The sequence below is a fragment of the Myxocyprinus asiaticus genome, chromosome 18 (assembly GCF_019703515.2).
Source record: "Myxocyprinus asiaticus isolate MX2 ecotype Aquarium Trade chromosome 18, UBuf_Myxa_2, whole genome shotgun sequence".
Taxonomy (NCBI): Eukaryota; Metazoa; Chordata; class Actinopteri; order Cypriniformes; family Catostomidae; genus Myxocyprinus; species Myxocyprinus asiaticus.
The window spans coordinates 7,811,594-7,832,780 of record NC_059361.1 but is presented as its reverse complement, the minus strand read 5'-3'; the positions used below and the strand labels follow the sequence as shown (position 1 = coordinate 7,832,780).

Genomic DNA, 21,187 nt, shown 5'->3' with positions numbered 1-21,187 from the left:
CTCATCACCTCAGAAGAGGTCTGGAAAACAATTTACGCCTGAATAATAATAATGAGAGACTTTAATGGCTATTGAATTGAAAATACACAGTGAAGAGTTAAATTCGTGAATTCATTATTTTTAGACTAGTCGTACAGAAGACATCCGGGAACTTTGAGAAGACTATTTAATCGTAATCACCATTCTACTCGCTTATTTTTTTCTGAAAACAGCGCCATGTGCGCATATGACGTAAGAGTAGAGTACGTTTCAAGCTATGACCAATAACTTAGTGCCCTCCTCAGGCCTGGAGAAGGTATTGCACAACAGCATGCATTAATTCTTTATTTAAATTTACATTTAATATATTTTTTTTTATCCCAATCAAATAATGCTTCTTGAATCTATTGCAGGTATTTTAAAAAGAAAAAAGACCAGTTAAGCAAGCACCATTAACAGGAACATTACGTTTATTTCTGTTTTGTGGATACTTTTCTTGAAGAAGGCAATGGAGATGTACATCTTGAGAAAAAAAAAAAAAGAGTGAAATAAAATTATCAGGAGTTCCAGTAGTATACGACTCAAACACTTTTTCATGGCGAAGGCCATAATTATCCCAGTGCTTGTGGGTTTTTTGAGCACTAGATTTGTTTTGGAATGGTTGTATAGTGTTCAAATACAAACTTTCCAGTATGTCGAACACCAGTCTGGAATAAAAGAATACAATTGAACAACTCTATAGCAAGTACTCTTAAAAGAGCGATCCAGCCTGCTGTGCCACAGTGCGGTACCAAACAGCACAATCAAAGGTGTTTAAACAACAAGTGCATTCAGTTGAAGAATTACACAGGCACCCTTCATCACAAACAACCTTAAAGGGACTTAAATGTGACTGAATGTGGATGTAGCAGCAACAGCAACTTTCAAAGTGCAGAAATGTTCTAATTTTAAAAAAGAAAAGGAAAAAAAAAACAGCAAATGATATATTCTTTTTAATAACATATAATGTTATTTTAGCAAAGAGAGTACATTAGTCTGTAAAATTATTTGCAGCTAAACAACAGATCTTTAAAGGGATAGTTCACCCAAAAATGAAAAATTCTCATCATTAACTCACCCTCATAACACCCAGATGTGTATGACTTTCTTTCTTCTGTTGAACACAAACAAACATTTTTTAGAAGAATATCTCAGCTCTGTAGGTCCATACAATGCAAGTGAATGGTGACCAGAACTCTGAAGCTCCATAAAGCACAAAGGCAGCATAAAAGTGATCCATATGTCTCCAGTGGTTAAACACGTCTTCAAAAGCAATATATTAGGTGAGGGTGAGAAATCTATCAATATTTAAGTCCTTTTTTACTCTAAATTCTCCTCCGTATCCAGTAGGTGGCGATATGCACGAAGAATGCGACTCGCCAAAAACAAAAGAAGAAGAATGTGGAAGTGAAAGTGGACATTTATAGTAAAAATTACTTAAACATTGATCTATTTCTCACCCACATCTATCATATCGCTTCTGAAGACATGGATTTAACCACTGGAGTTGTATGGATTACTTTTATGCTGCCTTTTTTTTTTTTTTTTTTTTTTTTTATAGCTTCAAAGTTCTGGTCATCATTCATTTGCATTGTATTGACCAACAGAGCAGAGATATTCTTCTCAGAAATCTTTGTGTTCTGCAGAAGAAAGAAAGTCATACACATCTGGGATGGCATGAGGGTGAGTAAATTATGAGAGAATTTTTATTTTTGGGTGAACTATTTCTTTAATATTATGGTCATTTACAATTTTCCTCCTCCCATTTTTGCTTATCAAATAGTCTTACTAAACAGTTTGTATTTATCAATGAATTTAAAGGAATAATTAAACCAAAAATGAAAATTCTGTCAAATACTCACCCTCATGTTGTTCCAAACCCATCTGATCTTCTTTCTTCCATGGAATACAATGTAAGTGAATGGTGACCAGGAGCTATCAAGCTCATAAAATGACAAAAATCATCAGATTTGGACCAACATAAGGGCAAGTATATGATAACAGAATTCTATTCCTTTAAGCCTTTCCAATATCAGCAATGTCCTTCATTTAAAACAGAGAACAAAACATTTTTACACACAACAAAAAAATTGTAAGACACTAGTCTGAAATGCACGTAACGTATAAGCTTCAAATCCGCAGCATCCAGTGTCTCTCTACAGGATGATAGAAGCCTCTTTATACAAACGAAACATTACTGGCCGTAAATTACAAAGTGCTTTTACGAGGAACGGTTACTGTAGTATTAAGGAATCCCTGTTCTAAACCTGGGGATGCATGCGACTGTATGGTGTGAATGAGTGCATTTAAACATCTGAACGGAACTATAGCGTTCCTTTGGAAGCTCAAAGGGATAGTTCACCCCAAAATGCCAATTCTGTCATCATTTACTGTACCCACATTCATGTTGTTCCAAACCCTTAGATATTAGTCATTTTCCATATGATTCATAAAATGAAACTGAATGGTGACCGAGGCTAGCATTTCTCTCCTTTGTGTTCCACAGAAGAAAGTCATACGGGTTTGGAACAACATGAGGGTGAGTAAATGATTACAGAATTTATATTTTTGGGTGAACTATCCCTTTAATTTGGTCCACTACACCCAAAAACCAGCAGACTATGGTGGCTGACATGGAACATTCCTGTACGAGGAAGGCGTTGCGAAAATAAATGTGTTTGACCTATTGAGCGCATCAGGACAACTGTTCACTGTCGAAAACAAAGTTAACAAGGTCCGTGTCTCCAGTAAACTGTTCCTCATCATCATCATCATCATCACCGTCATCATCCTGAGGTGCGGCCCTCAGCGGGGCCAGGCCATTGTGCCGGTTGGAGCCTCGGGGCCCCGCAGTGTTTCTGGCTGTGTGCCTCCATCTGGTGTCCTTCAGGCCTCTAGAGGGTCTGCTAGAGCAACCCTTTCCTCGAGTATTCTGCTTTCTTTGCTCCTCTTCCTCCTCTTCTTCGTCCGTTTCTATGCGGTTCAACCTCTTACGGAGGGGCCGTTCATGTTCCTCGGACTCCTCTGTCTCTCCTGCTTCCTCAAAGTCCTCCTCTTCCTCACCGGAGCTCCTCCGCTGGCTCTGTTTCTGTGGTTTGTGCTTCTGTTTTGAGTATTGCCTTGTTGAATCGCACTTCCGACCTCTTTCTCTCCTTTCCTTTGGATCAAAGTCTTTAGAAAGTATGGAATCTAGAAGCAAATCAGTGGACTGTTTACATTCAGTTGCACGTAAAGACATCAAAAGTGGAGTTTTGTAGCTTTTAGTCCATGTTTATCTGCTTTGAGGCTCTCTACATGCTAGTGTACTCCTACTAAATGACTAAATAACTTTTAGCACATGTGTGTCACTTAAAATGTACAGTCTTTTCTGGGAAAACAAATCAAAGATGACTCATCTTGCACTTAGGACATATGCATATTTTTGTCCATATATCTACAAAAAAAGTGAGGTTTATGCTTAAAACAAGAAACTATTTGCCAGTGATGTAAGAAAAGATATACAGTATTCTCTGAAAACAAGTCTTAATATCTTATGCAATTTTGCTTCTTCCCAGTTCAATGCAAGTTAAGCTCTATCGACAGCATTTGTGGCATAATATTGATTATCACAAAAATTAAGTTTGACTTGCCCCTCCTTTTCTTTAAAAAAAAAAAAAAAAGCAAAAATCTGGGTTCCAGTGAGGTACTTACAATGGCAGTGAGTGGAGGCAATCCGTAAACGTTAAATACTTAATATTTCAAAAGTATAGCCACAAGACATACATAATATGCGTGTTTCTGTGTAAAGTTATTGCTAATTTTACAACTTCATTGCCATGATGATGTAATGTCACCAAACTGTAAAATGACTGTAAAATGACACTTTAAACAACTGTTCAGCTCAAATAATACACGAGTTTTAATAGAAGAATTAATGTAAGTGCTTTTATAAAATTTTAAGCTTCACATTTCTGCCTTTAAACCATTAAAAAATTGACCCCATTCACTTCCATTGTAAGTGTCTCACTGTAACATCGATTTTTGTTTTTTAAAGAAAAGGAGGGACGAGTCAAATTATTTTTTGCGGTAGTCAACATTATGCCACAAATGCTGTCGATTGAGCTTAACTTGTATTGAACCTAGAATATTCCAATAAGCAATTTTTCTTGTTAACATATTTTTACAGGCAAACAAGACAAAAATACATGATTTTTTGCAGTGTATTGAGAAACTGACCTTCACTGTTGGAGCTGGATAATCGTCGGCGGTGAGGCAAAGATGAGTGTTTCTGATTGGACGCCTTCTGTGACCCGTCAGATTCTGGCGTCTCGTAGTAGTTGACATGAGACTTGTGACTTCGCCGCGGTTGCCGTCTGCTCATGTCCACATTACTGTCACTGAACTCGTTTGAGCCCTCTGTCTCTGTCAGATAAAAAGAAAGATAAATGACAAGCATTTGTACAGGGGTTGGGAATAGAAAAAAAGGTTTGTTCATTCATTCTGTTATTTCATCAATGTGAAACTAATGTTCTACATTTAAAAGGATAGTTCACCCAAAAACAAAAATTCTTGCATCATTTACTCACCCTCATGCCATCCCAGATGTGTATGACTATGTTTTTTCTGCTGAACATAAAGACTCTGTAGGTCCATACAATGCAAGTCAACAGGGTCCAAAACTTTGAAGCTCAAAAAGCGTATTAAGGCAGCATAAACGTAATCCATATGACTCCAATGGTTAAATCCATGTCTTCAGAAGTAATATGATAGGTGTGGGTGAGAAACAGATCAATATTTAAGTCCTTTTTTACTATAAATCTACACTTTCACCAGCCCTCCTAAGCGCTCTTCTCTCCTAAGAGTTCTTCTTCTTTTGTATTTTGGCGATTTGCATACTTCGTACATATCGCCACCTACTGGGCAGGGAGGAGAATTTATAGTAAAAAAAGGACTTAAATATTGATCTGTTTCTCACCCACACCTATCATATCGCTTCTGAATACATGGATTTTACCACTGGAGTCTTATGGATTACTTTTATTCTGCCTTTATGTGCTTTTTTGAGCTTCAAATTTTTGGACCCTGTTGACCTGCATTGTATGGACCTACAGAGCTGAAATATTCTTCTAAAAATCTTGGTTTGTGTTCTGCAAAAGAAAGAGTCATACACATCTGGGATGGCATGAGGTTTAGTAAAAGATGAGAAAAGTTTCATTTTTGGATGAACTATCCTTTTAAGCATGCTGGACATGAAAACTCAAACAGACCCATTTCCTCCTCCTCTTCCTCAGACTCTAACACCTCCTCTGAGGAGCCTCTTTGTCTGGTGTGAAGTCTGCGTGAGCTCCTCCTGGATTTCTGTAGGTGTGTGATTCTGCCTGTTCTCTTGGAGGTGGGTTGATTCTCAGCGGCACTCTCTCCACTGCCCCATTCACTGCCCTCACCATTTTGAAATGTATTACAGTAAGAAAAATAATAAAATACAATTACTTTTTACATTTAGGCAAGCACAAATTAAAGGCAGTACAGCAAATACCATCATGACGTATACATATAATTTACAATTTAAATACATTTTTAGAAAATAAATAATATTTTTTGGGCATTATAGTAATGAGAACTGGGGGACATGTGCTTAATTGCCATGAAAACATTGTCACAATGCCAAAAATATTAATGGTCCCACAAGCAGGCCTACATTTATTTGAGAAAATGTAACTTATTCCCTCTTTTTTTATTTTGGGGTAAATTATGACCTAGAGATGTTCTTGATGGGTTCGAGAGATTTACTCATTGGCTTCATACTCACACTGCAAGATTAAATGCAAAAGCAAAACAATGCAGCTGGAATAACTTATGAAGGCAATCCACATAAGATCAGATCATTTTTAAAAGAGGCAAGGCAGTAATGCAGCAATATCATACACATGCTAAGAAAACCCGTATACGTAATTTTTTTTTAACGTTTTTAAGGCATTTAATGCAAATGAAATATACATCCTCACTGCTGTTTCAGGATTTCTTCCTCGAGTTACTTCAGCATTTAACGTCGGTGGTGAACAGCTTTCTGTGCTTTAGCGCCATCAGTTGCTCTGGTTCTGGTAACTGCAATGGCTTCTGACACGTGATTGAAAGCGTATATATTATTGGTTAGGGCTTTTCTTTGCCGGCGAAGAAAAAAAAAAACTTTGCTTTGTCGCTGCGCAATTCAACGCAAACATTCGCTCCAGGTGAGAATGGCTCATTGGGAATCCATTGTTTCAGTTCAAAATGTTGACCGCGGCGAGAAATCGCGGCTAACATTCACGTTTGGTGTGCAAAGACCTTGACACGTGATCTAAAGCTTATATGTAATTGGTCAGGGCTTTTCTTTGCCAGGCAAAGAAAAAAATCGACACACCGGAAAAAAAAAAAAAGCTTCAATTTGTCGCTGCGCAATTCGGCGGGAACATTCACTCCAGGTGAGAATGGCTCGTTAGGAATCCATTGTTTCAGTTCAAAATGTTGATCGCAGCGAGAAATCGAGCCGAACATTCGCATTTTGTGTGTAAAGGCCTTTATGCTTGTTAAATAGAAGGGATTTTATGATGATGTCATAAGTGAGAGCTGTACTGTAATTGCATTTGTTGCAAGTATCTCAAGCAAAAGCCTCCTTTTCGAGGGTGTGTCCAACATATTTGCACGTATAGTTATTTGCGTGATTTTTTTTGTAGTAAATCACCCGCAAAACACCCACGACACGCACAAGCAATTTCATAGATTTCACAAGCAAATTAGCACCCGTTATTTGGGATCTTAGTAAACCGGGGCCACTGTGCGTTAACAAAGTGTATTAATGGATCTATTTAAGAAACAACGAGTTTTTAAGACCTGACATGGGAGTTTAACTCATTCGCCTGATTTGAATCCCAAAACCCCATATGTGAACCTCCAGCATTCTTAGTTTTCTAATATTTGACTATATATCTCTTTCACATTCGCACACACACCTGTCACTGAGCTGAAACTCATCCTCACTCTCCTCCTCGTCCACCGTGCTGTCGCTGTCCAGGTCGTTGAGACGCCGGCGTTTCCTCTTGCGAGGGGGAAGGGGTTTCACAGACTGCCGGCATTCACGGCTTGCCATGTTCCTCTGCTGACCAGTGACAGATGTTACTGGTTTATCAGTATCATCATCTGCAGGAATGTCACCAGAATTCACATCACAGAGAATTCAAACCAACATGCACTAGACACAAATGATAAAACACAGTCCTGTGAGAGCAACCTTCTGTTTCGAAATCTAGAATGTCTTCTTCTATCGCTTCATCAATGGCTTCATCAAAGTCATCAAACCTGGCAAAAAGTATTAAGAAAGTCAAGAATACGTAAATAATTTCAATAGACTAATTTCTTCAATTCCAGTCTAATTCTGAAACATTGATCACCTGTAACTGATGGATTTTCTCGTCCTGGTTGATCGCCTCCCCAGATTATTGCCCTTTTTGGCATCTTTCTTCTTCTCTGTCAGGCCCTCCTCTTCATCACCATCCTGCCATGATAAAGGCCAACAAATTAAAATCAAATATAGCTGATTAAAAAACTTTTTAAACCCATTATAGTATCTTTATATAAGTAATTTTTCTGAAAAACATTAAGATATAGTATAGTATAGCATAGCATATAATGGTATAGTACAGTGCTTTACCATATAGTATAGCATAATAAGTATAGTTTAGTATAGAATAAAACTGTATAGTATAGTGTTATGTTGTACAGTACAAAACTGTATAGTATATAGTATAGCACAGTATGGCATAGTATTTTCTAATATATAAAATAATGTATAAAATAGTATGGTAGAGAACAAAATTGCATCTTACTGTATAGCATAGTATGATATAAAATGTATAATATGGCTTATTATAGCATAGCATAGTATGATATATTACAGTATAACACAGTATAGTGTACAGTAGTATAGTACCACACTGTATAGTATAGTACAAAGCTGTATAGTATAGCACAGTTTGGCATAGTACTTCATAGTATAGTGACTATACTATACTACACTATACAGTTTTGTACTATATAGTACGAAACTGTATAGTGTAGTATAATATGAAACTGTATAGTAAAGTACCACATTGTATAGTATAGTATAGTTTGAAACTGTATAGTGTAGTATAGTATAATATAGTATAGTACAGTGTGGCGTAGTATCTCATAGTATAGTATAGCATAATAATGTACGATACAGAACTGAATAACATCTTACTGTATAGCATAATATGATATAAAAAGTATATTATGGCTTATTATATCATAGCATAATATGCTATAGTAGAGTATAGCACAGTATAGTGTAGTATAGAATTAAACTGTATAGTATAATATGACACTGTATAGTAGAGTACCACACTGACTATACTATACTATATTATACTATACAGCTTCATACTATACTATATAGCACAAAACTGTATAGTGTATTATAGTACAGTCTAGTGTTGTATAGTGCCACACTGTATAGTGTAGTATAGTACGAAACTGTATAGTACAGAATTGTATAGTGTAGTTTTGTGTAGTATCACACTGTATTGTGTAGTATCACACTGTATAGTACAGAATAGTATAGTGTAGTGTTGTATAGTACCACACTGTATAGTACAGTATAGTATGAAACTGTATAGTACAGAATAGTATAGAGTAGTATTGTATAGTACCACACTGTATAGTATAGTATTATACAAACTGTATAGTATACTGTAGTATAGTGTAGTGTTGTATAGTACCACTCTGTATAGTACAGTACGATACTGTTTAGTATAGTATAATGTAGTGTTGTACAGTACAGATTAGTATAGTGTAGTGTTGTATAGTAACACGCTGTATAGTATAGTAAAGTACGAAACTGTATAGTACAGAATAGTATAGTGTAGTGTAGTATAGTAACACACTGTATATATAGTACAAAACTGTATAGTATAGTACGATATAGTAGAGTATAGCATAACCAGCCCATCTGGCACCAATAATCATGCCACAGTCCAAATCATTGAGATCACACTTTTTCCCCATTCTGATGGTTGATGTGAACATTAACTGAAGCCCCTGAACCGTAGCTGCATGATTTTATGCACTGCACTGCTGCCACACGATTGGCTGATTAAATAATCGCATGGATGATTGTTTGGTGCCAGACGAGCTGGTTTGGGTATTTCTGTAACTGTTGATCTCCTGGGATTTTCACACACAACAGTTTCTAGAATTTAATCAGAATGGTCCCAAAAACAAAAAACATCCAGTGAGCGGCAGTTCTGTGGACGGAAATGCCTTGTTGGTGATAGAGGTCAACAGAGAATGGCCAGACTGGTTCGAACTGACAAAGTCTACGGTAACTCAGATAACCGCTCTGTACAATTGTGGTGAGAAGAACAGCATCTCAGAATGCTATTCTGAGATGTGGGTTGGCGCTGTTTTGGTGGCACGAGGGGGACCTACACAATATTAAGCAGGTGGTTTTAATGTTGTGGCTGATCGGTGTAGTCTAGTACAGTACAAAACTGTATAGTATAGTATAGTGTTGTATAGTAACACACTGTATAGTATAGTGCAAAACTGTATAGTATAGTAACACACTGTATAGTATAGTATGAAACTGTATAGTATAGGATAGTATAGTAAGATATAGTACAGTATAGCATAACCATGGCTGCACACTTACAGGGTTGAGTATAATGTTCTCCACGCTAATGCCCACATACACCAACCGCTCACGCCTGAGAGAGAGAGAGAGAGAGAGAGAGAGAGAGAGAGAGAGAGAGAGAGAGACCCAAGTCAAAATCACAAGATCACTTCAGGTTGATTACTTTACACACGCGTTATTTACACAAGTTTCTGCAGATGACATTGGACAATATCCATCGTACACTGAGACAAGAAGCTGTTGCTTCATCCAGTAAAAGGAAGAAGGGGTTTAACAACATGTATTATACGTTACATCGACCACAATGAAGGTGAATATTCACGGGCCACAGACCAGCACTGGCTTAGCAAGGTCCCTGTTTCCGACTGTATTACACATGTAATTATTTTGATAAATTTTGCTAGATAAAGTATAGCCCTCTGTTATATTATAAGTTAATATAATATGACAATTATACTACAGGTTCACATCAAATGCCGGAGTGAACGATCATATATTTCTTAGCATAGTGACTCTTACTTTAACCATACAATTTGTCTAATAGTGGTCAATATTAGTTTATTGTACTGTATTTGCAGTATAAAATAATTTTCACTTTCAGTATAATTTACGTTAATTGACGCAGTAATTTGACAATAGCCTAAATATAGATTAAATTGTGTGTTAACACTTTACAATAAGGTTCCATTCGTTAACATGCATTAATGTATTGCGTATCATGATCAAACAATTAACAATATATTTTTACAATATTTATTAATCTTTGTCAATATTAGTTAATAGAAACAGAATTGTTCATTGTTAGTTCATAGTGCATTAACTAATGTTATATACAACTTTTGATTTTTAAAATCTATTAGTATGTTGAAATTAACATTTACTAAGATTAATAAATGCTGTAAAAGTATCATGTTAATTCACATTAACTAATGTTGTTAACTAATGTTAACATACAACCTTATTGTAAAGTGTTACCAACTGTGTAACTGTATCATTACTTTTATTTATGAATATTGTGGTGTGATATTACAGACTATATGAATAAAAATGAATTAATCCTTAACTGTAAGTTTTTGTTTTCTTCTCAGTAGTGCTTTACTCATGTGTAATCTCCTGCTTTGACAAGGAGAAAATATAATAATAATTTACCAAAAAATCAGTACTGTGTGTAGTGTTCTCAGTGATGTTTCATAGCCCTGAGGATGGCACCTTAAAACCTCAGCTGAGCAATGGAGCAACTGTCCCTAACATCATCTTCTGGTGATTGTTTGTGCTCTCGAATCACATGTGTTGCTGTATTTCTCACTTGCAAATCACTGTATAATCGCTGGATGTAAATACTTTGCACACAGAGGAAGCCTTTCACAATGGTATAGCAGTGCTCTGCAGTTCTGCAAGCTTCAGATCGAATGAGACCGTTTTTATACTTTTACTAAATAAAATCACATTTGTTGTGATAAATGGCTTAATTTTAGAAAGAATAGTAGTTTGCTACAACTCTTGACACTTTCGCGTTAGCAGGATACGATACCGGAAGATCGTTAGCCCGCTGAGATTTGACCGGAAATACGTAGGCTACGTTCCGTGCATAGAATCCATTAAGGTACATGGGTGAGAAGGTTCATAAAGTGTTTGTGTTTGTATTTACACCTTCGTTCAGCTCGCTCTTTTTTCTTCAGAGCAGAGTCCAGATTCTGAAGTTGTTCTTCCAACCTCTCACAGAGAAGCTTCTATAAATGACAAGAACGTACACTTCATGAACAGAACCCACACATACACACACAAGGCATTTGCACAATAAAGATTTAACCCCTTACATGCTGGCAAGGAGGACAGAACCATTCCCCATCGGGAATGATCATTAGTGGAGGTCTCAAACAGGCTGTGTGGTACCCACTGTCGCACAGATCACAAAGAAGAATCTGGGACAAACAAAAAACACATAGTTAGAGCACAGTATCAGTTATAGACAGTATCAGTTTAAGCAATAAGCTTTTAAAACTTTTATGATGTAATTCATCAAGTGTTATCCTCTTGCTAGAAAATATAGTCCCTGACATGTAAACTAAGGTTAGTTGGTCTCTTTAAGTGCTGCACAGCGATATACAGCTGACACAATAGCTAAGTGAACAGATGCTTCATGTCATAGTTGTTCCTATATTGTTTATTTTAGCATGGCTGAACAATGTATTAACCAATCAACAACACCTTGGACTGGGACTTTATTTGAAAGCCATACCACAGTAATACATTTTTGTTTGAAAACTCTTTTCAGTTTCTTAAAGTCTTAACTTTCTTAAATATACCGTAATGAGGATTATTTTTTAAACGCTCCGTTTTCAGTGGAGGAAAACACAGTTCTAGTGTGGATGAGAGGCCTAAACTACACATAATTAATGTGTTTTCAAACGAAAATGTATTTGTGTGGACGTGGCCTCATCCTAATTCTAATTCTAGTATTATTTTGAGTTGACAAAATAAGCTTGTATTTCCTGCAACTCACCAATTCTGGGTGGTTGGCAAGACCACAGTGTTTACACGCATCTTCAGGTGGAAGCTCATTAAGCTGGTCAGAGTCCGTCTCACTCTTATTGTCTCCTTTCTCTGATTTGTTGTCTTTGTCGTCATCCACTTCCTCCTCCACCTCAGGATCTCCTTTGGATTTGCAATTTTTTGTACGAATGTTTGACCAACAAGTCCTCTTGTGTCGTCGTTTGGCCTGAAAGAGTCAAAAATCTGTATCAACAAAAACGCTATTTTTTCGCCATTGTGCCAATGGTTCTCACTGCAGACCTGTGACATTCCGTACCGATCCGGGCTCGCTTGCACAGTTACGTTCTCTTTTACCTCTGTGATGCTGCGAAATTAGGATAAGAGTCGACTGACTGAGCAAGTGACCAATCATGAGTAGCCACATCACTAAAGCCATACCACCAGCACGGTACAATTTGCTAGTCATACCGTATCTAACTGTGCTCAAGTGGAAATGCTACTGAAACCGTTATTCACAGTGCTCAGAACAATTCGGCCCAATGGTGGAAAAGCACCCCTCCTGAAAAGACCAGCATTGCTGGTCTCCAGCTTATGTTGTGTTTGGGTGCTGGTCCCACAGCGTGGAATGCTGGTATGCTGGTGACCCCACCAGGCTTTTAAAGCTTAACCAGCTTCAGAAAAATCATGCTGGTCAACCAGCTTCACCAGCACTAACCAGCCTAGACCAGCATGGGAACTGCATGCAGGTTAAGATGGTCTTTTCAGCAGGGACTTATTCTGTCAAATTCTTAAACTGGATATAAAAAGCTGTCATGTTACCTTCGGAGACTTCGAAGTCTGTCCTTCTGTGTCCACTGTTTTGTGTATCTCCTGCTTGGGCTGGACTTTCACCTCATCATCTTCCATTTGTTCTTCTTCGTCCTTTGCCACAGAGGAGGTTGTATGTTTTCTGCCTCGTTTCCTGCCCCGAATATCTGCCACTTTGGGGCTGGGTTTGCTGATTCTAGCAGATCTCCGTAGGGATCGCCGATTGCTGGTTTCTGACTCCTCAATATCTTTGTGCTGGAGTTCAGGAGTTCGTCTATGAAGTGGGATCTTAATCTTCAGTCGGATTCCTTCCTTCTGAAGCTCTGAAGATGCCTCCTCATCACTGTGTCCAGACTTTTCACCTTCTCCTCCATTTTCATCTAAAACCTCACTATTACTAGGCGATGGGTCTTTCTTTGGTCTCTCTTCTCTCGGCTGAAGCTTGGACTTGGTCTTTTCCAAACTTTTCTTTCTCTGGCTTCTCAGAACCTTGTCTTGGCTTTTGTCCTTTGCAACAATATTTGTTTTTCCTATGATTGAGAGAACTCTCACCTTGCAATTTTTTAGTTTGACCACATCATTATCTCTTTCTTCAACCCTTGCCTCAACTGAAGTTTTATTCAGCTTTTCAATCGAAGGAGACTCCTGCTCAACAACGTTTGATGCTTTTCCAGACAGATCTTGGCCCTTTTTGCTAATGTCTTTTGACACTAAATCCTCTGGGATACTACAAGGAAAAAGATTGTTGCCCTCCTTAATCTGTGATTTCCCAACAAGGACAGACTGTCTGACACTATGTGTGCACCCAGCATCAGGTTTCAAGACATCCCCATATCCATGAAGACCATTTATGTCCTTTATGTGACTATTAGCAGTTTCAGTCAAAGGCTTCTTTTGCTCAATGGGACCCTTGATCACCCCAACACCTACGTATTGTTGTCGAACTGTCTGTTGGCATTGATCAACTGGTGAATGCTTCCCACAAGTTGGGTCGATGCTGAGCTCTTGAGGAAATTCTGTACCTGGGACAGCAATAGTGGCCACTGGACCTTTCCTCTCAGTTGGGAATTCACTTCTGGTGAGCTGTTCCCTCACTAATAAAACGGCAGGGTTGCGGACAATGATACCCCCTGTGCTGATGCTACCATTGCTGTTAAGGTTGTTGTTGTTTTGATTGATATTTCCATAGTGATTGCTGATGTCATATCCCCCACTTCTTTTTAACTCTCTCTTCTTCAGTGGTATTTTAGCCTGTTGATCGCACTTTATAGTTCTCACCATGTTCCCAGACGTTGTCTTTTTCCTGTCTTCACAAGTCTCTTCTTTCACTGGAATTTCCTGTTTTATGGAGACAGGGGGCATGACGACTGAAATGGCGTTCCATGCTCTGGGACAATCTTTTCGTTCTTCTTTGACAAGTGTTTTGATCGTACTGACCCTGTTGTCTATGGCTGGGGTCTGCTCTAATTTATGCTTGGACATTTTGACAACTTTGAACTCAACTTCATCCCTGTCTTCCGGTTCAGGTTTAACAGGATCTGTTGAGGTTTCTTTTTTAATGTTTCTGGGTATTAAATCACTCTCCTTGGAATGGATGGTACTGTTGGTTAAGTGTCCTGATACACAGTTTTTTACGTCCTCATGCTCACCTTGAAAAAATTTGATCGTGATAAGAATTTTTATTAGAATTTATCTGATGTCACCATTATGATACAGCCCTAAGTAGGACTGATATAGTGACTTTTCAATCAGTTTTATCTTTCATACCTTCTGCATCCATATTTGGGCAGGTGGTACCATCTTGCCCCTCTTGGTCAGTCACAGCTGGCTCCATCTGGGCTTTAAGCTGTTCAAGTGTGTCTGCAAGATCATTTCTAGTCCTGTTTTAAGTAAAAATGAATTGCTCTAAAAAGCCTTTATTATTTAAATAAGCTTCATCAAACAAGGTATAACTGCTACATAACCTGTGCTTCATGATGTGAACATTAAAGGTAATAATTATCAACCATGATTGATTTTATGTTCTCATATGTTAACTTGACTCTTGATGTGTAAATTCAAGACAATACAGTCTTCCCCCTAATTTCTCCCCCATAACTTTGTCAAATCAATGCCCCACAATCCTATCTTCTCCCTACGTTTTGCTTACCTCGCAATGCATCTCCAGGAGGATTCATCCAAGTCATCTTGTTCCTCAGAATAAACACGCACATTCTGATCTTGGTCTAACTGGAACCAGTACAAAAGGCCTTCCTTGTCTCTACCGATCGGCTGTAGGCGCATCTTATCTGGGTCTTCCTCGTTGATTAATGTCTTAAACTTTAGATTTTCATCAAACTGGCACTCACACAAGTACTGTTAACACAATATAAAATACATTTTGATTTCAACTTAATACTGTGTACTGAAGCAATATCATTCAAGAGCTCAATTAATGATATATACATTAACAAACTTGTATTTACATGACAGTGGTGTTGTAAATTGTAGTTACACAGCAGTTACATTACAGTGTATTTGTATGACAAATAGTAATCAGAACTCAGCAAACACTCATGTTTATGTAAGCAATTAAGTTAGACTTGATAGTTTGTAGTAATACTGACCTTTAGGATGCCAGTTTTACACTCAATTGTCATTTCTCCATAGCTTTTTCTCTCAAGTTCCCATGCCCAGGTGCTGTTAAACTCCTGGCACATCTGTTTTCAACATGATTTCATTAAACTTATGCATTGGCATTTATGATAATGTGATCTAAAACTAAAACACTCACCTTTACAAGATATTTCTCCCATTTGTCTGGTGTGACCGTCTTGCCAATCTTGCGCAGTAACTTAATATGAAGCTCAATCAAAGGTCGAGGAACTAAATTGTACAAAAAAAAAAATTTGATTTTAGGGTGCAATCACATCCATACAATATGTCCAAATATTTACATTGTTCAACACATCTGTTCCTGAGCCTTATGTATGTGGTTATTTATTTCTGTAACAACATTGTTTTTCGTTTTTGCATCTTTTTTCATCTTTACATTTAAATAAAAACTGCTTAAATAGCTGCAGAGTAAAAAAAATAAATAAATAAATAAAAGGTTTTAACTGATGGATGACGTGAACTAGATGTTTTGTGCCCGCAATCTTACAGTTATGCATTTTTTAATGCGCAGCAAGGATCGCCCTGAAGCACTCCGGTTACACTGAAGCGTGTCATTCTGCATTCAGGATGCGCATAAGCGGTTTTGTGCCACTCTGTATGGAAGCCATTCTTTTTTCTTACTTTGATAGTTTTGTGCAGTAAGATGTTATAGTTATTTAGCCTATTTATTTGTTGAATATCCTTTAGTTATGCTGAAGTGCTACGCTTTGCCTCCCTATATCCCTCTGAAATGCATCTGATCAGGGTCATGTGAACATAATGGAGCCTAATTATACATTTATGGGTTCAGTAACAAGGACTATTCGATTATGAAAATTTTTAGTTTTGCACATCCCTAGAAAGTACTACCAACCACATATTTTTCTATTAGGCAATTCTGTGGAGTTTTTTTTCCCTAAAGACGCCATTAAAAGATCCCCGTTTTTACTCTCATTAAATAGCCCAATCAGCTGCAAGCTACGTCAGCTAATAAAAATAAACAAATCAAGAGCCAATCTGAAATGATGCTTTCATACCCAGTTCTCCTAAATGACGACATTAGGAGGATATGGGCACTAAAGACATGTTCATACTCGTATATGGCATCCATGTGCATGAAACTAAACAGTCTTAACTCATCTCAAATGGGGCGGGGCATAAAGAATAGAAGTCTTTGTAGCGGTATAATATTGCATTACTATCATGTTATAATGTATCATTGGAAGTTTAACAGCGGCCTGAGCATGCGCAGTGTATGACTACAGACCCGTCGCTGTTCATAATCGGAATGTAAATGTATCCCGATTTTATCGTACAAAACACAAGTATCGCTTCATATAACTGCGCTCGGTGATACTGTAACAGCATTAGCAGTGCGTATGTCAATTCTGATCGCCATGTTTTTATTATTATTATTATTATTTTACATGAATCTTTAACGGTGTTTTTTTTTCTCCCACGAGGCATAGAGGGTGGAAAATAATAACACCTGACTGTGTTTTCAAAACTCGTTTTTAAAACAACCAACCACAGCCCACTTCAAAGCTCTAAGGGAAATTATTCCTATCACTTTGCATTAATATCACATAAGCTGTTTATCCCTAAATAGGCAACAAGGACCCCACAAAACAAACTTTAAGTGATCAAACCCACTGATGGGCAAAGATGGGGAGCACGTCTATCTAAAAACAAACCCAGTCTTGCCCACAGCTCACCCGCTGATGTCTCCTGTAAGTATCGCTCCAGCTGGGGGAACGTCAGCTCGGGCAGATCCAAAGCAGACCCGTAGCGCTCTAGGAAAGAGCAGACCACCGCAAAACTGGGGCTGAGAGCTGTAGGAAGAGCCGCTGTGGTGCTCGGAGCAGCCATCTTTCCTAGAGATGACGAACTGTGCTTTGCCTAGACCACAGACTGCCCACAATACACTGCGAATCCGCGACAACCCACCCAGAGCATCATCAAGGGGGCATCATGTTTGTATGGACCACCACAATACTAACCACCGTCCTCCACTTTAGTATCATCATCATAATATACGCACATAAAGAGCTGATTTTTATTAAAAAATTTCCACAAACGCTTTTCAGACAAGTGACATCACGAAGGCACAAACAGGCAGAGCAGTGTCGTGTTTGTGTTTAATCAGTTGAAGAAATCCCCCCCAGTTAGAACCAGTCTAAGCTGGTCGTAGCTGGTTTAAGATGGTCACTTAGCCATCTGAGCGGCCTGCGCGACCAGCTAAATACCATCCAACCAATTTAGGCTGGTTTTAGCTGAGGTCGAGGTGATTGATAGATAAGTAAATAAATAAATCGAATAATTCTCAGCCCTTGTTATGATTTTGCAGCACAGAACCTGATTGACTGGCTCCAGCTACGGGAGCGTCACAGACCGGCAACCAATCAGCATAAACCGCTTGAGCGCACGCTGATTGGACGCAAGCTGATGTCGTAGGTGGTGGGCGTGTCCCGGGGCACTCACTGCCATATTTGTTGACACATGCAGGGAAAACACAACACAAGCAAGATTGAGTTGCAAGCCAAGGCAAGAGTACGTATTATAAATCAAATTAGAGCATTTGTAGTCATTTTATATCGAAAAATGCAAATAGAAGCCACTTTTAAAAACTATTGAAAGCATTTGTTTCTAGTTACAATATGCATGCACTTGAACAGACAAGTGAATTTTCATTGTAAATACAGTAGTAAGGACATGCTGGTTTGAGTGAACAAGTAAAACATTGATATAATAGAAAATAACAATAGAAGCTACTAAATATGTATACAGTATATGTTATGCAGCTATTATATCTGATACTTTACTCTGTCACAGGACAGCTGATCATGTCATCTCCAGAAATTGCTTCCTTATCCTGGGGCCACATGAAGGTTAAAGGTTGTTCCACATCTTATAAAGACTGTAAAGTGTGGCCGGGTGGCAGCCGAGCCTGGGACTGGCGTGAAACTGGCACCAATGTAAGATGAGCAGCAGACCCATGACTTCAAAATTATCGTCTTCTTTTTTTTCTTTTTCTGTTTGTTGCATTGTGTGCTTCGCCTGTACCCAACTTTTCTAAAATTGCTCCATGGGACAAGTGGTTTGGCCAATCAATTAAGAAATAATGTGTTTGAACTTGCACTAATAGGACATCACCACCAAAATTGGAGATGTCTAAAGCTCTTTCTTGCTCTCTGTAGCACCATCCTGGTGTCCAGCCAGCTGACCTGGAAGAGGTCCTGAGGAAAGGGGTGCAGACACTGGTTATCGGAAGAGGAATGAGTGAAGCTCTACAGGTAACCGAGTGTAAACTCACTGGACAGCGGTGTTCTGTACACTCACTTGAATATTTCCTTCATCGTAACTGTCACGCTGACTTCATTTTTATGTCACAGGTGCCTCCCACCACCATAGAGTACGTGAAAAAGCAGGGCGTGGACGTCAGGGTGTTTCAGACTGAGCAGGCTGTTAAAGAATATAACGGTCTGGTGGGACAGGGAGCTAAAGTCGGAGGAGTCTTCCACTCGACCTGCTGATTAAATCATTAACACAACCATCTCATTAATTTAATGGGGTGTTAAAAGTGGCTTACACTTCAGATGAACTTTATTTACCTACTAAATGTAAAGTAATTTGGACTTTGGGCTATTGGAGGAAAATTGTTTCTTTTGGTGAAATTGATATTTGCTTTCAAATCATTAAAGATAATGTACATTTGTTGCTGTTAAAATACTTCATCCTATCCCAGTTTAATATGCAACTGTAAATAAGCCACTGGCTTCCTGAAGACTGTAAACACTGTGCTGCTTTCAAAACATTTCTCAGTTTGTTTGAGCGGGCCGACATGTCAGCTTCTGGCTCAACCAATGGGAAGGTACGTGGGGCGGGACTACGTTTGTTCGACCAATAGCAGAAATATTATTATTTTTGCAATGCTGCGCAACAGTGCCCGCCAACATTTTCAGCCATCTTGATTCCGGAGGTATTTTTCCAATTCATTTTTTCCACAGGGATTTAATAAAGTTCTTCATAAAAGAGTTCTAAGCCATGAACTAAACCAACCAGCTCTGAGGCAAATCACAAAATTACAAACTTTGATTAAAAGCAAAAAAATTATTTGAAAATCGGACAAAAAGACTGTGTACTTAACGTCTTTAATAAGGTTATGTACTGCAATCCCATGAAGCATTGCGAATGCTGTTATCAAATTAAAAACCACAACAAAAAACTATTGATTTAGTTTTTTTTTTTAAAGATATGGAATCAGTACATTTAAAGTATATCATAACTTGAATGAAAACTGAAACCAAATGACATTTTAAGCAGAATGTAACTGAAAACCGGAACCAAAGTGATTTTCAGTTGTTCCAAAGTGAAAACTTTATTTACCAGTTATAACTGGTTAATTTCGTTCCAATATTTTTTTCATGAAACTAAAGGCCATAGGGCTTTTCACAGCATATTATTGGAACTACACCCCTTCATGTAGCCTGAAAAATAAAATGTGCTTTGAACCTGAAGGAAACAGCTGCATCACATATTTCTTTGCCTAATTGTCTGTTGTGGATGTCATATTCTGTGAATGAAGACCTTTTCTTTTTTGAATCCCATTTTCTCCTTATTTGGAATGCCCAATTCCCACTACTTAGTAGGTCCTCGTGGTGGCGCGGTTACTCACCTCAATCACGGGTGGCGAAGGACAAGTCTCAGTTGCCTTTCCGAGACAGTCAATCCATGCATTTAATCACATGGCTCGTTGTGCATGACACCGCAGAGACTCCCAGCATGTGGAGGTTCATGCTACTCTCCGCGATCCACGCACAGCTTACCATGCACCCCGTTGAGAGCGAGAACCACTAATCGTGACCATGAAGAGGTTACCCCATGTGACCGGTTCTTGCTCTCTGTAGCACCATCCTGGTGTCCAGCCAGCTGACCTGGAAGAGGCCAACCGGGCCAATCTGGTTGCTTAGGAGACTTGGCTGGAGTCACTCAGCACGCCCTGGATTCAGACTCGCGACTCCAGGGGTGGTAGTCAGTGTCAATACTCGCTGAGCAACCCAGGCCCCCGAACAAAGACCTTTTAACAACTTTGTATAAATACTACATACACATGAATGGCTAATCCAGATCTTTTTGGGCTTGTTTTTCCAGACCTGATTGCTCGTTTCTCTTGCGAGATCTGGCAACACTGCAATTTGTATTTCACCCACCCCTTAGTGCAGAGTACTGTTATTTTAAAAAGAAAGTTATTAACCTTTTATTTTGTTCTAACCGGTAACCATTTGGAAATGAGGCTGCGGAACTTTTGAACCAGAACGAAAAAAAACAGTTTTTGCTCAGAATGAACCGAAATGAAAAACATTTCGTTTTTAGTCCCTGGAATGTAGGGAGACCGCAATTCTCTGGTTTGTGAATTTTCCCCCTCAGGATCATGAGTAGTGTATTTCTTCACCAGGAATTCTGCTATTAAACATGATTTTTACAAAATGAAGTTGAAATGACAGGGACTAATGGCTTTAAAAGAAGCATATACCATTGATTAACAACCTTGGAGCTCACGGTAGGTCT

At 38.4% G+C, this 21,187-nt stretch overlaps 2 protein-coding genes across 4 annotated transcripts; one reads left to right on the top strand and one right to left on the bottom strand.

Annotated features, from left to right (window-relative positions):
* Positions 1-433: 433 nt before the first annotated feature.
* Positions 434-17,910, bottom strand: rsf1a (remodeling and spacing factor 1a). 2 transcript variants are annotated; one of them, XM_051724302.1, is made up of 16 exons: positions 17,335-17,910; positions 15,759-15,850; positions 15,592-15,684; positions 15,135-15,340; positions 14,753-14,865; positions 12,998-14,634; positions 12,189-12,404; positions 11,503-11,607; positions 11,336-11,415; positions 9,704-9,758; positions 7,425-7,528; positions 7,265-7,332; positions 6,987-7,173; positions 5,265-5,431; positions 4,234-4,419; positions 434-3,207 (listed from the first exon to the last, which is right to left on the bottom strand). In XM_051724302.1, the coding sequence occupies exons 1-16, from the start codon at positions 17,486-17,488 to the stop codon at positions 2,714-2,716; spliced, it is 3,957 nt and encodes a 1,318-aa protein (XP_051580262.1). In that variant the 5' UTR covers positions 17,489-17,910; the 3' UTR covers positions 434-2,713. The 2 variants fall into 2 exon arrangements, with proteins under 2 accessions (XP_051580262.1, XP_051580263.1); XM_051724303.1 differs by lacking the exon at positions 434-3,207 and having other exon boundaries at positions 4,280-4,419; positions 5,265-5,436.
* Positions 17,911-18,020: 110 nt separating this feature from the next.
* Positions 18,021-19,333, top strand: aamdc (adipogenesis associated, Mth938 domain containing). Of its 2 annotated transcripts, none has more exons than XM_051724354.1 (4): positions 18,021-18,163; positions 18,452-18,594; positions 18,817-18,912; positions 19,012-19,333. In XM_051724354.1, the coding sequence occupies exons 2-4, from the start codon at positions 18,463-18,465 to the stop codon at positions 19,150-19,152; spliced, it is 369 nt and encodes a 122-aa protein (XP_051580314.1). In that variant the 5' UTR covers positions 18,021-18,163; positions 18,452-18,462; the 3' UTR covers positions 19,153-19,333. The 2 variants fall into 2 exon arrangements, with proteins under 2 accessions (XP_051580314.1, XP_051580313.1); XM_051724353.1 differs by having other exon boundaries at positions 18,035-18,169.
* Positions 19,334-21,187: the final 1,854 nt, after the last annotated feature.